The sequence below is a fragment of the Athene cunicularia genome (genome assembly GCF_003259725.1).
Source record: "Athene cunicularia isolate RWA chromosome 3 unlocalized genomic scaffold, athCun1 chr3_part1, whole genome shotgun sequence".
NCBI classification, from domain to species: domain Eukaryota; kingdom Metazoa; phylum Chordata; class Aves; order Strigiformes; family Strigidae; genus Athene; species Athene cunicularia.
The window spans coordinates 45,707,564-45,723,291 of record NW_020799097.1 but is presented as its reverse complement, the minus strand read 5'-3'; the positions used below and the strand labels follow the sequence as shown (position 1 = coordinate 45,723,291).

Sequence of the window (15,728 nt, the reverse complement as noted above, 5' to 3'; positions counted from 1 at the left end):
GTTTGAATTCTGGTATTCGCTGGGATGAATACCATGTATCAGGCAGCCACTATTTCTTCCTGAGTGCGTATTCCTTAATCTTGACATCTCCCTTTCAAAGACTGACCTGGGCTTGACTGGAGATAGCAATATTCAACCCAGGCAACTTTAAAGAATACCAGTGTGATGTCTGATACTTCTGCAGAAAATTGAAAGAGTACAGTTGTTACTACATCATATAGCACTGCTTATAAAGGTGCAAAATATGAAGTTGAAAAATACTAGTATTGTAATATCTTGCTTTGGCCTGCTGTTTATGATTAATGTCCCAGACATTAGTAGACCACTACTATCCCTGGCAGTTGATTTTAATGCTAGGTTCTGTATTTGTGCTGTTTGCATCAAACATGATTGGATAAGAAGTTTAAGTGAATCTAATAAAATTGTTCTCATTGCTGTAAAATAGCTTTTTCATCTAATACTTTTATTTGTTTATTTAAAATGGCAGTGAGCAATTCAGACCAAATAGAATGTGGTGGGGTTTTTTTTTTACATATTGAGAATTATTTATAAATAAAATATGAAGTTTACCTTTGTGTTAATGAAGCTGCTAAGGTTAATTGTTGCAATTCTAAAATGTGTTCATGTTACTAAAATTTAATGCTTTGGGATTTATTTATTTTTATACCTCTTGCATAGTAGAAGTAAAATATACTCATGTGGATATATTTAAAATGTCTTAATGTGTCCTCATGGTTTTGCTGCTTTTTTTGTTTGATTTACATAATCCCGTGCTAACATTTATTTTAATGTTTTTTAAATATATTTAACGTGCAAAAGATTACTGCACTGTCTATTTTTTGTATTGCCTTATGGCTGGGATATCTTTCACCTTTTTTGCTGCTTTTTCTTTTGATATGTTTCCATTTTCAAAATGAAAGTGAAAATGCCATTTGATCCAAATAAGATGTGATCAACAGCAACCTGCCATTAATTGCCAATGTCTAAAGCCTCTTTTTCTTTATAACATTCTTTGATTAAATTAGTAATAACTAAAAACTTTTTCAGGTTTTATAAATGAAAAGTTTATGTAGAGAGCAAGAAGCTTGTTAATAGTTTAAAGAATTATAGGCAATATAGGAAAAACTTGGTGACATAACTTAATATTCCTTAAATAGCTTAAACAAAATGACCGCTATGAGGTTTTAAAGGACCTATAACAAGTCAAATATTAGAGGCTACAGAAGCTGGTACTTGAGGATAGCATAACAGCAGATTTTACCTCAGATTCAGTTAATGCTATGTTATTCCATCATTTTAAGTAAAGAAAGATTTGTGTTCAACTTGAAAACTGAGCTGTACCAGATTTGAGCAGTCTCCTTCTCTTAGCCCTACTGGGCAGCTGGCTTGTTTTGTTAAGAGAGTGCAGGAATTAAGTAAATTTTCAAATGGCATCTCTCTAACCATAATCTCTGTAACACCTCAGTGGAGAGAAAGATTGTTCTGTTACTTGCTTATAGAAAAAAAAATATAGGAAGGCCAGGAGTGGGAGGAAAACTGGAGTAGTTGGTGGAAATACAAAATGGAAAATTTCTCTAGATGTCTGTTACCTTTGTAATATTGCTAGAATATTTTTTAAAATGTTTCAGTTTAATGAATAAAAACCTGTGAGATTATGATCCATGTTTACTGTTAGGTTTACTTTCAAACAATGAAGTTTGAATGGTTTCATACCTGAATATAATCTGGTTTTATGTTTTACTTTCATAAAAAGTTTCAACATTAAAATCACACTTTCTTTCAAAAGAAGTAAAATAGGCTTTAAAAGTTACTGCTTCTCATCTTCACAAAGCTTTAGAAACTTAGATGGTGCTCTTTCTGCTTTACAACCAGGAGCTTGGTGGAAAGCTTTGTTTTTTTCTTTTTAAAGAGGCATGAAATCAGAGATAGTTCTAGGAGTCATCAAACTTCAGTTCCTTGTCCTAGAATCATTAGCAGAATGGGCCCAAACTGCCCTTACTTGATTGAAGTGCAGGGGGCAGGAGATATTTTTACCATGTAAACTTGCACTGATCTCGAGGTTGAATTCCCATTCCACTTGGCCCTCTACGAACATGAAATAAGATGGTACCTATTCTTACACCTTTTTCTCGAGAGGGAATGGGCAGAAGAACAGCAAAAGTTCATCTTGCATCACTCTATGTGGGCCCTGGTAAATAGGATTTAATCACTGCTGCCTTTTAGGTCCTTGTTCCAAAACCAGCAGATTTTAGCAGGATCATTTGGTAGTACAGATGTTTCAGATCAAACTGTGGGCGAAGAGATATATTTCTGTCAATTCAGAAGGAATTAGTTACCCTTATGGTGGCTGCAGGAAAACAAGCCGTGTCTGATCCCCTCTAAAGGCAGAGTGACGCAGGCAGGTATCTACATCAGCAGGCTTTATGCGAAAGCAAGTAACTTCTTTGGTGGTTTGTTTTGTGGGGTTTTTTTGTTGTTGTTTGTTTGTTTGGGTTTTTTTAAAAAAAAGTAGTAACTTTACACTGCATCTGATAGGGCCACAGGTACTTCTGACTCAGTGTTTAGAGCTGGCTCTACTATGTTGCGGAATAATGGTGTAAATTCATAAACTTGTTTTTCATGTTAACAGCAGAGTAATTGCACCTGTGCCTCACTTTTTAATCAATGGCTGTTTTTGTTTTCTTGTGGTGCTATGGGGGGTGTCATGGACAAGAAATGAAGGGCATGTGTCTGCCTATAAATGAGATGCCGAAGCCTTGGGTGGCTGCGCTGCCAAACCAGCCCCCTCAGGGACCAACAGGTTTGGAAAGCACATTAGGCACGTGTGGAGCAGGATTTATTAGCGTGAGCTCAACTGTAGGGCTTTGAGGCTGGATTTGACTCTGGCCAAGCCTGCGGTCAGGGAGGTGTGCCCTTACTTGTCCTCTGGGGATCCAGGTTTCTTTATTTCAGAAAGTATTAATGACTTGATGAATAAAGGAGGAAGAAATGCTCCTTTAAAATTTCCTAACAAATCAGAGGACTGGAGACGCTTTAAAATCTCCTAAAGGTGTGTGAGAAAAGTGAACTTTTTAAAAGTGGGTTTGAACTTTCATAAATTATTGTGCATGTTATTTCAGAAAAGACAATTAAAATAATATTACAGTGATGTTGTTACATGTTATTTTAAAGGATGATAATTATATAGAAAAAGGTATTTGAGCGTAGGCATAAATTAAATAGGCAAAGTGGAATGATCTTTAATAGCTAATGGCAGTGCTGTCATTGGAACAGTATGAGGTTCAAATAAAAAAGGACAGGTTAGATTCCTTCAAATTTTGGACACACTACTTCCCTTCTGTAATGGTGACTATAATGTTCACAGGCAGTTTTCACTAGGAGCTACGCTGGTATGAATTACGTGTCATGTATGCACTGAACGTCTCAAAAGCTGAGGTGTTCCTTGGCTCTGTCAGCTTCTAGACTTGAATTTGAACATGTCCTCTCTTTCCCTTTCACAGTTAAAAGATTTTATATTTCTGCATTTTGTAGCTTCATCGGTATAACATTTGTCCCCAAAATATCAGCTGTTGTGATAGCTTTTCTCTAAAAGCATCTTAATGCAAGGTCGGAAAACAAGCAGACCTGACAAATGAGTGATATTTCACTGTCTGTAATTGGAATGCTGCATCTGGATTTCCTTTTTGCTGTATTGGAAAATTGAGAGCTAAGATACAAATGCAGTCATTAAATGCAGAAAAACTATAAGAATAATTGGACTAAAGAAGGGAGTTCTGTACAGTATATGACAGGGGGGAAAGTAATTTTATTAACTCTTAAGTTATTTAAATTCTGGATGGTCGATGATCTTCAGGCATGATAAGAATGATGCAGATCATTAGGTTTGTAATGGTATCATTAGCTGTTTCAAAAATAATCTAAATCTGAATCTGTATCTATCTGCCACCATCAGAAACTGTATCTGTACATTGGAGTTCATTAAACAATTCAGCTGTGGGCACCTTTTGAAATGAAACAACTTTGAGAATAGTTTCAGTAAAAGGCTTGGAATGAGTACAAGTTCAGATGGAAAACAGCTGTGTTTTGCTGTATAGATATGAGCCTGTTTCACAGAGGAAATAAGACTGCAGAAATAGACCGTAGTCCTGGAGAGAGTCCTGTGCTGTAAGTGTGTGTATGCTCCCACTTGTGAGATGAAAGCATCCTGAGGCATACTTTTTCTCAGTTTTCTGGTAGCCCTTTTATTCCCTTTATCTCTTATAATAGTTCAGTGCTGTGTGATTTATGATTATTTTTTTTTCCCTTGTTGTAATTTTCTTTGCCTGTTTTTCTGGTTAAAAATGGTTAAGCGGTTGTCAAGAAGGATGCCCCTGCATCAGTGCTGGAGGCTGTTAATGACCTGAGAGCTCCCAGTGTGGAGCGTTCAAATCTTTCTTGTAGGTTGTAATCACTTATTGCCCTCGGGAGCTTAAGTTCAGTTACACAGATTTCACTATAATACTCTTGCGTTAGTGGTGCTAAAGGAATAACAGCCACTTTGCTTCATTGCTGGTGACTTTTCTTGAGGCAAGAGAGAGAAGAACCACCTGCTGCTGTGTGACCTCTGCATGTTACCATGTCTTCCCTATGCTCTGTGCCTTTCACCTCTTTTCTGTTGATTTGAAAATCAGCATTTTTTGAGAGAAATTTTTTAAACTTGTTTCATTGGCCAGCCAAGTTCTGCTTGCTCAAAAAGGTCTTTCAAGTTTGTGATGTGAGCCTGTATTTATAGCATTAACAAAGCCATGTTATTTATTTTCCTCTCATCTAGGTGCTTGAACTGGGATTTGATTTCTCATCCTATGGATCACTGAATGAGTAACAGATGGCCTTGCCTCGTCTTACAGGCGCTTTACGCTCCTTTTCAAATGTCACTAAACATGAGGATTACAGTGAAGAATTAGCTGACTTAACGGTAAAGATTTTTTTTCTCTTCCAAAGCATAATTGTAAAGTATTATTGTGTATATAGTAAGAATTGTTTGCTTTCTTCATTTGTATTGCTCTTTTATGAGTAGGCAAGTGAGCCTAGGCAGAGTGTGTGTAGTTTCCTGTGCATTCCTTCAAAGTGTCCTCACTCAAATTTGCTGTAACGTTGTGATTTGTGCTAGGCCCTTACAGTCATGATGTGCTATATGGATAGGGTTGCTTGGCTCTGTTAGTACAGCCCTGTTATTTCATCCTTCAGGAAGTTAAGTTGGGCTGGGCTGGTATGTTTTTAGCTCCAAGCTTATGCAGGGCTGGGGAGCCAAACATTTTCCTTTGAATATTAAGACTCTTGCTGGGTGATGATAAATTTAGTGATACTGAATTTAGATACCACCCCCACTCCCCCTGCCCCTAACTTAAAGCAATAGATGTGTTGTGGGAACCTGTAATGTGAAATGGATTTGGGAGCTGTAAATCCCCTGAAGTTTCAAGAGTTTGGCTTTACAGAGAATTCTGACTCAGAAAGAGTAAAGTAGTGAGAGAGCACATGTGTGTGTATCCTCCCTCTTCCTTATGCTCAGGAAAGTGTGTAAAGAACAAGTAATATGGAAACTGTGCAATCGCTACTACTTAGTAGAGGAACACAACTGGAAAGAGGTGTTTTTATCGGATGTTTAATTTTAAAGGAACATCCATATAGTAATTTTAAATAAGTAAAAAAAAAATTTTGCATTTTCAGACTAAAAGATCAAAACTACATGAACAATTGCTCAAGTCTGATCTTACTTGGAAGAAGATAATAAAGTTTGTTGATGACAATCTGGACAAAAAAGAACACCAAACTGTAAATAGTGATTTAAAAACGATATTACAAGCTGCAAAACAAATAGGTATGTTTTCATTCTCTTGTAGTCTAAAAATAAACTGTTTTGTTGGGGGGGGGACAGTTTCAAACTGCTTTTTGCCTGCATACTTTGCATACTGGTACAATTTTAGTTCTACCTTGATGCCAGGCTTGCCCTGAAATATCTTTGAAACTCCTGTTAATCTGATATGTGCATGCATAATTTGGTCTGTTTTATTTTAAAATATGATTCAATTGTTATGTGGATATTTTTGCTTTTTGATAGTATTGTTGTGTAGTGTGTGGTATATGATCCACCTTTAGTAAGGAAAAGCAACAGCTTCTCTTGGAATGGCAGTATTCTGAGAAAAGAACAAGCTTGGTGTTACCTGCTTTGGTTTCATGTGATTGGCATAATGAAATATTGGACTGCTACATAGGCAGATAAAAATGTAAAAAATGTTTTCTGCTTGAAGCATTTGGTGTTGAGATAAACTAATAATAAATTTCACTCATCTGGAATTAAGCTTTTAAAACTGAAATACCAAATGCCAAAGAAAGGGTGAAAACTTAGTTTTGATTGGAAACTTAGTTTTTGATTGACAGACTAAAACTAATTCAGCTTGTGCTGTTAGCAGAATTTTACTTCCATCAGCTCATAAACTGAGCACATGGCTCAAGCTCTAGCTGTCACATATTTAAGAATTTTTCATTTCAACCTAGTAGGTATATTTTTCCTTTTCTGATTGTGTTTCAGGTATCTTGAATGGAACCCTAATTAAAAAGACTGAGACAATGAATATATATAAATATATCTGCCTTTTTTAGGCATTATAGAACAGAGATTTTTATCACAATACAAATGTTAACCTGCCTCACTTGTGTTTATGTTTCTTGACGGTTCTTTTGAAAATAACTAGCAAATTGAGAAAGAAACAAGTGTCTAAACACAGACTTTCAGAAAAGGCTAGACAAGTTACCCATGTCCAGCGTGTAGTAATCAGCTGTGCTGTACAGTTGCACAGAAGGTGTCTATTAAAGCTATTAATGGTTGTAATGGATATTGTTTTAGTGAGTCATCAGAAGAAAAATTATGATTTCTCAAATCACTGACAAAAGTTTTAAACTCATCTGACAATACACATGTCATAAACTTCGTTTTGTGTTTCATTCCTTCCATGTTAGTGACATCACTCTGTTATTTTTACAAATTCGGTCCTAACTTTCTTTAATCCTGTTTTTTCTAATGCAAATAGTAGTAGAGTTTGTGCTGTTAGCAGGCTTTAATGTCTGGAGGCCAGAAATCAAGCGTGTGGCTGCCTGTCTTTGAAACAGGCCTCTAGGAAGGGCCACCTCCCTGCCCTGACACTGGTATCTCTGCTTCAGTGCATAGATTTGAGATGGCATTTACGATACACAAGGTTTGGGGGAAGGTCATGAAAGATGGGGAGAGAGTTTGCATCAGCTGTCATGGCCTCAAGTTAATATGGAGAAGGTGCGGTCTGCACTGATAATAGATCTGTATTGATTGAGAAGATCCACATAGTTGGTTTAGATATCCACTGGGTATAGTTTAAATCATAAGAGGTACTGGAGTAAAGTGTTGGCTAAATTAGGGCTGACAAATACATAATGACTATAAAGTTTGCAGTATAAAAGGTAAGACTGTGTATAGTATAGCAAGTAGGAAAAAATGTCTGATGATGGGGAAAAAAGATTATAAGCAAAAGAAATATTTGCCGTTCTTAGTTGTAAATGTTATCTATGACAATAATTTGGCGGGGTTATTTTCTATATTAGTGACAGAAATTAGTATTAACTGCATGATTTTTAAAATTTTATTATTTTTTATTTTTAAAATTTTCACTTTTTTGCCAAATATGTCTGTAAAAGCTTTCTATTTGGGTTTTTTTCCTAAATTTTAATAGCACTGGTGGGTAAGTAGAGCAAATTGAAAGATTTGAAAGTAATAGTGATAAATTGCTGTTTGATGAAGTGGAGAGGACAAAACAGATTAAAACAAATGCATGATTATTTAGTTAGATCAAGTTAGAAAGGAACAATCAGCTTTGACACTTTTGAATAAAGATGTGTAATGTTACGGAGACACAAACCAGAACAGATTACAGTGACTGAGGCACAGACTTGAACTGACAGTAATGTTCCAACAATCATCATCAGAATTGTATAGTGGGGAAAGGGAATTGCTTCTATGCCTTTTTACTTTCATTTGAAGGAAATGAAATCTCAGCCTAGGCAACATATACAGTAATATTGATTTACTTTACAGGGAAAATGTCTCTTACTGAAATGATTTGATTGGCTTAAAAACAAAAAGGAAAGAGTAGCTTCAAGTAGTGCATCTCTTGCCATCTTGGCTGGCTCATTATATTCACAGGGGAAAGGGTAGTTTTTTTCTGAAGAGATGCTTCCACGAATAGGAGATGTTGATCATAAAGGAGAAGTATCACATAATAAACCCAAGAGCCTTTTCTCAAATCCTTCTGTACAATTCTGTTTTGACACAAGTGACTTCAAATAATGATGTGTATTTGTATATTAGGAATATAAGAGTGAGGTTCATGCAGCCCAACGTAGGTCTATAAGTTTCTAGATGTTGTTTTTTTTTTTTTTCCTGTGATTCCTATGTAGCTAATGCTGAGAGGGAGGCTGAAACATCTTTTTCCTTTGAGATGTATTTACAGATATAGTATATGTGTGTATCTTTGTTATATATTTTTCTTCCATATGTAGGTATCTAATTATCCTGTAAATATCAATTCCAGTCCTCTCCATTTTCAAAGTGTACCATAGGGAAATTCAAGAGAAATACTGAATTTTTAGGTGCCTTCATTTATGTTATGTTTCTAGTTACTCAGCCTTGTTTTATCTGCTTATGCTGGATTTCTTTTGTTTTTTACTGTTTCATTGTGGGTAAAAAAATCCTTGCTTTTGCTGGAGATAAACCCAACCTAAGTGAATTAAGTCATGACTAAGAGCGTCAGAGTAATTAAGAATCTTCTCACTGATTCCAGTAAGTTCTTTAACAGGCAGAAAACTGGGACATAGTAAATACAGAGGCCCATATCTGAATATCAGAGGTATACAGAAGCAGGCACAAGACAGTTGATTACTGAAAAGAGAAGAGCCCCCTTTGCTATGTCAGAAGTGCCATTTGGGGGGGTTAAAATTAATTATATTGTTTCTTTTAATATAGTTTGTTTTAATAGTTCTTTTGAGTTAGCCATACATACCAGGGCTTAATCATGTGTGTTACCACTTAAATCGAACTGTTCTCTGCTGGAGGTCTGATGGCTGATCTTGATATAACTAAAGAATTGACAGAGAAAGACATCTGGACAATAGCCGCTTGTAAATCTCCACAGTAAGCTTTTAAGATGTTTTAAAAACTATATAGTCTTAGTAAAATAGCATTTTTTACAAAAATGTTGGAGTAACCTATCCAGTTTTTTAGAACACTTGTTTTTTTTAAGCTTCAAAAAAAATTCTGCATGTTGTTCTCATATAAAACAAATAAGCAAACAAAAAACAGTTTGCTGGCTGGTTTTATTTAGTTTATGCTTGATGACTTAAAATTTTGTTTAGTAGTGACATTTTGGTTCATCATATGTTTTTTTTGCTTATGTTTTCCTTGAGTACCTTTGTGAATATTTGTGTAAGAGGTAAATTCATGTTTCTTCTCTAATAGTATATTTTTATTTGCATAATATGGTATTTTGTATATATAAAACTAAATTCATGCCTTTATTTGCTTTAATTTCTTTGGGCAATTTTTCTAACACACATTCTGAAGTAATTCCACTGGAATTACTACAAGGAGGTAGTAATTCCCAGCTGAGTTCTGTTGTTTAGTCTGTTATGAATATTCAGATTAGGCAGTGAATAAACAATGACATAAAGTGGAAATTTGTTACCTTTAAAAAGCTCATAAATATACTATTGTGAGTTTAAGACCTCAGGCAAGTTTTTCCTCTACCAATACTTTCCTATTTTCCTGAGTTAATCCTTAATATGAATTTCTAGTAAGTAGAAGGATAATGAAGACAGATGCTTTCTTATCCTATACCTTTTATAATTCAGTACCTTGCAACAGTTGCTGCTTGTTGTTATGGTCTTCATTTCATAGCCCTGTTGATGAGACTTGCAGCAAGAAATTGAATACAGTTATGTTATAGGCAATGAAATAGAATTAGTTTGAAGTGTATAAAGTTACATTTGTTTTTGGTTTTGTTAACAGTTGGAGCTGAAAATGGACAAGAAGCAATTGAAAGCGGAGCTGTTTTTCTCTTTAAGACATTTCACAGGAAAGAATGTGTTGGCCATGATGAGACAAAGGCGATCAAGCAGATGTTTGGGCCATTTCCATCATCATCTGCTACTGCAGCTTGTAATGCCACATGTCGGATTGCTTCTCACTTCACTGAAGAACAGCTTACAGCCCTCATACAGATGGCTGAAGAGCAAAATGGTGATAACAGAGTGTTCTTCGGTAAAAATATAGTGTTTTCATTTGACATGCATGATTTGGATCACTCTGAGGAGCTGCCTGTGAATGGTGAGGTCGATGCGCAGAAAATTATAAGCTTAGATTATAACAAATTTCTGAATAACCAGCTGAATCACTTACAGAATTACTGTGATGAGAAATCTGATCCCAAGTCTTTGGAAAAAGTAGATGATTCTTTTTTATGGTGTGAAGTTGGAAAGTATCTGAATGAATCTCAAGGCGGTATCCCTGGAGGGCCAACAACGGAAGACCTCTGCTGTACTTTGTATGAGATGCTAGCTTCTACCAAAAGTGGTGATGAACTTCAAAATGAGGTACAGTAGCATATTAAACAATACTGCATGCATTTGAATGTTGCAGAAATATACGATTATTTCATGTTGGGTTATGTCGATATAGTTTATCCAAGTGTCATCTACGCTTTTCTCTTTTTTTAAAAATTTTTTGTCTTGAGGCAGAAGAATTGAGATGAGTACAGCATGAATTTTATGTGAATAGTCTCCTTTCCCCCATAAAAGACCAACCTTTTTGTGGGGGGCCATTTGCTCAGCTTCTCCATGCTTTTTAAGCAGTAGCCAATTTAAACTACGATAAAAAAGTGTGAGAACTCACAAAGCTAAACTGAAGTTAGTTTTCTTGGGCAGGTTCCATCTCCAGTTTGAGCCTTCCTGTTGCTGGAAGGAAGATTGGATGACTGTGCAGGTGGTGCTACTTCAAAACTTTGTATTGCTTCTATTTCTTTTTAAAAGGAGGAAGGGTGGGTTTATTACAAGAAGGGCAGAGAAAGCTTGAGGGAGAGAGAACAGTTGCTGTGAGGCTGGAGTTGAAGGATAAGCATAGTGATAGAAAGGGGAAAGAGCCTGATTAAAGGCTGGTGAAGAGGCTTTCAGGGCATGTTCAGGAGCGATGATTGGATTAATCTAGGCAAAAGAAAACTTTTTGAATGGAGTTGGGAAAGAATGCCTGCAGCTTGCGAACTGCTTCTTCCTGTGCACTTTTCTGTTATGTTTGGTTTATTTTTCCTAACTTGCACTGTTCTCCTCCCCTGAAAACATCCAGTACTTAAATTCTAAAACTGACTTTATGGAAGGGCTTTAAATGGTGAAATTTTGCTGCAGAAATACAACTGTTGATGTGAATAGACAATATTGTGATATACAGTATAATGAAAATTTGCTGGAATTTTGCCATTACAGTTGCAGTTTTTATTCTTCTTAACAAAAACACCAAGTGATAGAGAAGACCTCTATTTCATTTAAGATTTAGATAACTATGTATTGGTATCTAGTGCGTAATGATGTAGTTGCTGAAGCCATATTCTTATTTTGATTGGTATTCAGTAGACCACATTTTGGCTGTCCTTTGAGGTATCTTCTGTATATTAACATTTTTTTATAAACTTGAGAACATAAATATGAAATTGATCTGATTTCTACTGCATTAAAATATACCTGAAAAATTACACTGACATGTGTGTCTGCAAACAGTTTTACTTTTTGGGTGGTTGTGTTGAAGAATGACACATGAAAGAAGGCAACTGAACAGGTCTTGGAGAAGGAGATTGGATAAAGAAACTTGCATGTCAAATGAAACATAAAAAAAGCATCTTCATTTGCCATAGGCACCTGAAATTTATTAATTTTACACAGAGAAATATTTCAATTTCTTATTTCCTAGATCAGCAAAAGACTTTTCCGATATAGTCACAGGATATGCAGAAAAAATTCCATACTTCTGTGTAATGCCTGCTTAATGCATAAGTTTAATTTGTAAAATGTTAAAGGAAATTCTTGAAACCTTTAACTTGAAACAAGAAGAAATAACTTCATTTTTATTTTGCAAATTTATAATCATAATGGATGACAAAGTCAATTGGGAAAAGGTTTAAGCTGTCATTTCTTATGTAGATCACCAATGAAGACTTCTTTCCTTTGTTTTTTTGAACAAAAAGTTTCTGGCAAAATTTCTGTTTTGATGGCTTTACAGGAGTTTTAGTTTGATAATATGAAAAAAATTGTTTACTCTTGTAAATATATGCACATGTTTTTGAAGATTATTTAGCAAAAGTAAAGCCTTTTCTTTGTATTACGAGAGAAGAAGGATTCTTTCCCTTGAGTGTCTGAAACTTGTACCTTATTTTTGATTTTTAAAAAACTTCATAATAAAAAAAATAATTTTTCTCCCCATTCTCCTTACTTTGTCCCCCATGTTGCCTTTTCTTGCAACAATCTTGTTCAATCAATTGTTCATTGCACAATGTGGGGGTCAGGGAGGCGATAAGACTACTTTGAACCTCATCGGTTTTTGTTAAAAGCTAGTTGGCATTTGTATTCTGCTCTCTGTAAGAGCAGTGATAACTTGAAAATTTCTTCTGGGCTTTGGATTTTACCATCACTTAGGGATTTCTTTTTTTTTTATTACAGTAATTTTGCTGGTAGCATCATTAAGAGCAGATGGTGCTTTTAAACCTGAAGATAACCCATTTCTAGAACTAGGTCATAGATTTGCCATATGAGATGGTATAACAAGTATGTGATTGATCATGCATACTGAAAATCTTCCATTAATTGGAGTGATGCATACATGCTAAAGTCTCTATGCTCTACAAAATAATTTCTTTTTCTTAATAAACCTCAAAAAACCCCACTATTGATATGAAAGGATAATTTCTTGTCAATAAAAATCCAGATCTGTAAAATACATTTTCATATTTTAAAATAGTGGCCATGTCTGTTCTTCTGTTTAGGAAGATACCACTACTTGTTTATTATTAAACAAGAAAAGAACATGCTGGTGTTGAGGATATTGGCGAGTGGACTTCTCCAAGACAATTGTATTTGATCCTTAAGCAAAGTTTATTAAGATGCCAGATCACATGAAGAATATGAGCAATTTTAGATTATTTCAGGGGCAACATCCTGGGTTTTTTTTGTAAGTTATGTATAGGAATACACATGTATCCTATTTAGGTTTTTATTTCCTTAATAAACTCTACAAGGAATTGAAATTAGTTTCTTTCTCCAGCACTGTGTAGCTTGTGTTTGAAGTGGTTGCTGCAGCAGAAGAAATACTTTGTTTTTTGCTTTCACTATTTAAGAACATTCCACACTTCCTTTGGGACAGTTTGTTTATCTGGCATATCACTGGTGACTCTTAATTAGAGGAAAATTGATTCTTATGCTTGGAGTGATGTGGGAGTTACAACTTTTTTTTCTAAGTGTTTAGGACATGTGCTTTTCACTGGGGACATAAAGTCTGGTAAAGCTAAATGACAGCTACTGGAGCATGCTTTTCACTGTATGTCAGATTTTGTTGATGAGTGTGAAATAGTAATGATGTGGTAACAAGACCATTATTTAAAAACAAGAAGAAAAAGCTGATGACAAACTACAGAGTTTTCCTCAGTAACCACTGTGCTTATTTATTATTATTATTTATTAAAATTTAGTGAGCAGTGCATTCCTCAGTTCCTCAATTTGAGTACTTGCAATGCTTTCAGAATGAAGACTCGAGGCATCTGAGAGAACTTTAGCAACTTTGCCACCTAACCGCTCCCAGGATAACTAGGAAAAAACTGGAGGAGTTTAATCCCTCTTTGGTTACACCATAATGTTCTCAGAGGGTATGTCTTTTTCCTCTGTGAACTCTTGTCCTGGTTTATCTGCAACATTTTTCTGAATTTGATTTTTGAGATACCAATCTCTATTTTTACACTAATACAGAGGTACATTATTCTTTTACCATAACAAAACAGGAAGAAATTTCCTATAGAGATAAATAAGGAGGAAAAAAAGGAAATTATCAGAATTGTGTTAAGATCTAGTTTATACTGCGTAGATTGTGAAAAATTGTGCAATTTATTCATCTTGGGCCAAAGAAAGAACTTTGCCCAAATAAAATCAAGAAACATTAATGTCATTCAACATATTAGATTCGATGGTGTTTCCCAAACAAAATCGTGCTAAATGCCATATAAATGGCAAGAACACTAGGCTATGATGTGAAACAGTTTCAAGAAAATTACATTGTTAGTAGTAGTTTGCATATTATGTGAATGATACGTATGTTTACTTATCTCTCTATATGATACAATTATTTGCCTATAAAATAAGACACAAGAAGTTTACTGCTTATGCTTCTTTTGTCTGCTTTATAGTTGTGACTGTCTCCAGCTCTCTGCATTAGAATATATATATGTATATATAACATTTACACATACTTGAACTATAGCATCCAGGGCTTCCATCAGTTATATACAATCCAGCTGTACTGCAAATTGTCATAGTGAGAAATATTCCTTTTTATTTTGTTTCTAAGATTAATTCGTTATTCATCATTCCTACCAAAAAGTAAGATATGGCTTCTTTCTTGTTGTCGTAAGCACCTGAGAACATCCAGGTAATGAAAACTGCAGTAAGAGACTGAAGGGTAGTAATGTGCAGTTTGAAGGTGCTGAATCCTTCCTTCAAGGTTCAAAAACATTCATTTCAAGTCAAACTAGACCTGAAATCAGAAAAGTACAAGTTGTGGAATATAGGATGATGGCAAAAAAAAGAGGTCAAGAGTTGGGCAACACCTCTTCCTGTATGTATTCCTTAATAGATCCATCCAGTAATATACTCATCATTAGAGCCAGAAGTTTACAGCTTTATTACTGAAATTCAGTTCTTTTCACGCTTGTTTCAGAATGGAAGTTAATAGATTATTTTGTTATTTCGTTAAGTAGGATTTTTTTTTCAGTGTGATGTTTGTGTGTCTCTGAATGCTTGATGGCTTTTAGACAGTTTTCCCCAGGCTCTGCCATGTGGAGCTTTTGTCGTCTCTCCGGCTTCTACCTGTAACTCTTGTTTAGCACCCTTTGTCACTGTAAAGGTGGTTGGACACAGAAGCAGTTTGCCTAAGAAGCTGTTTGGATCTCTAGCCCTGGAGAATAGATGTTCTCAAGAAGTTTCTTCCAACCTCAACCTTTCTGTGATTCTTCTTTCATTTCAGTTGAATGAATAGAATTAATTGGAGAAAATTATTGTTATATTTACTCCTATTTCTGTATTGTCTTCGTTTTTCCTGATGGATTTCTTGCATTAAAATCAAGTGTGAACTATTCTTACCCTAATATGTTATTTTTTTAAGTTAAAAATCTTCTTTTGTAACAAGGTGGAGCCGGCCTTTTAAGTACTAATATTTTAACCTTATGTGTAATTTAATTAATGTATTATAGTATACAGGAAATAAATTGCTCTTGTGTTGCAAGTAATCTCAATTAGGTTTTAAAGGGACCTTGATGCTAGAGGTGTTAAATTGGTCTCCTAAATTAAGTATCTATAAATAATGGACGCTTGTTCAGAGAAATCATTTAGTTTCCTGGATCCTCCTTCCTGCCTCTCTTGTA

At 35.1% G+C, this 15,728-nt stretch overlaps 1 protein-coding gene across 2 annotated transcripts in view; it reads left to right on the top strand.

The window, feature by feature from the left end:
- The first annotated feature begins 4,808 nt into the window (after window positions 1–4,808).
- The window catches only part of ASCC3 (activating signal cointegrator 1 complex subunit 3), a 263,437-nt gene continuing 252,517 nt past the window's right edge, over window positions 4,809–15,728 (top strand). For both annotated transcript variants that reach the window (XM_026844284.1, XM_026844285.1), the window contains exons 1-3: window positions 4,809–4,954; window positions 5,707–5,857; window positions 10,070–10,653. In XM_026844284.1, coding sequence (XP_026700085.1) covers window positions 4,865–4,954; window positions 5,707–5,857; window positions 10,070–10,653 — 825 coding nt within the window. In that variant the 5' untranslated portion in view covers window positions 4,809–4,864. The remainder of the gene's footprint in view (window positions 4,955–5,706; window positions 5,858–10,069; window positions 10,654–15,728) is intronic.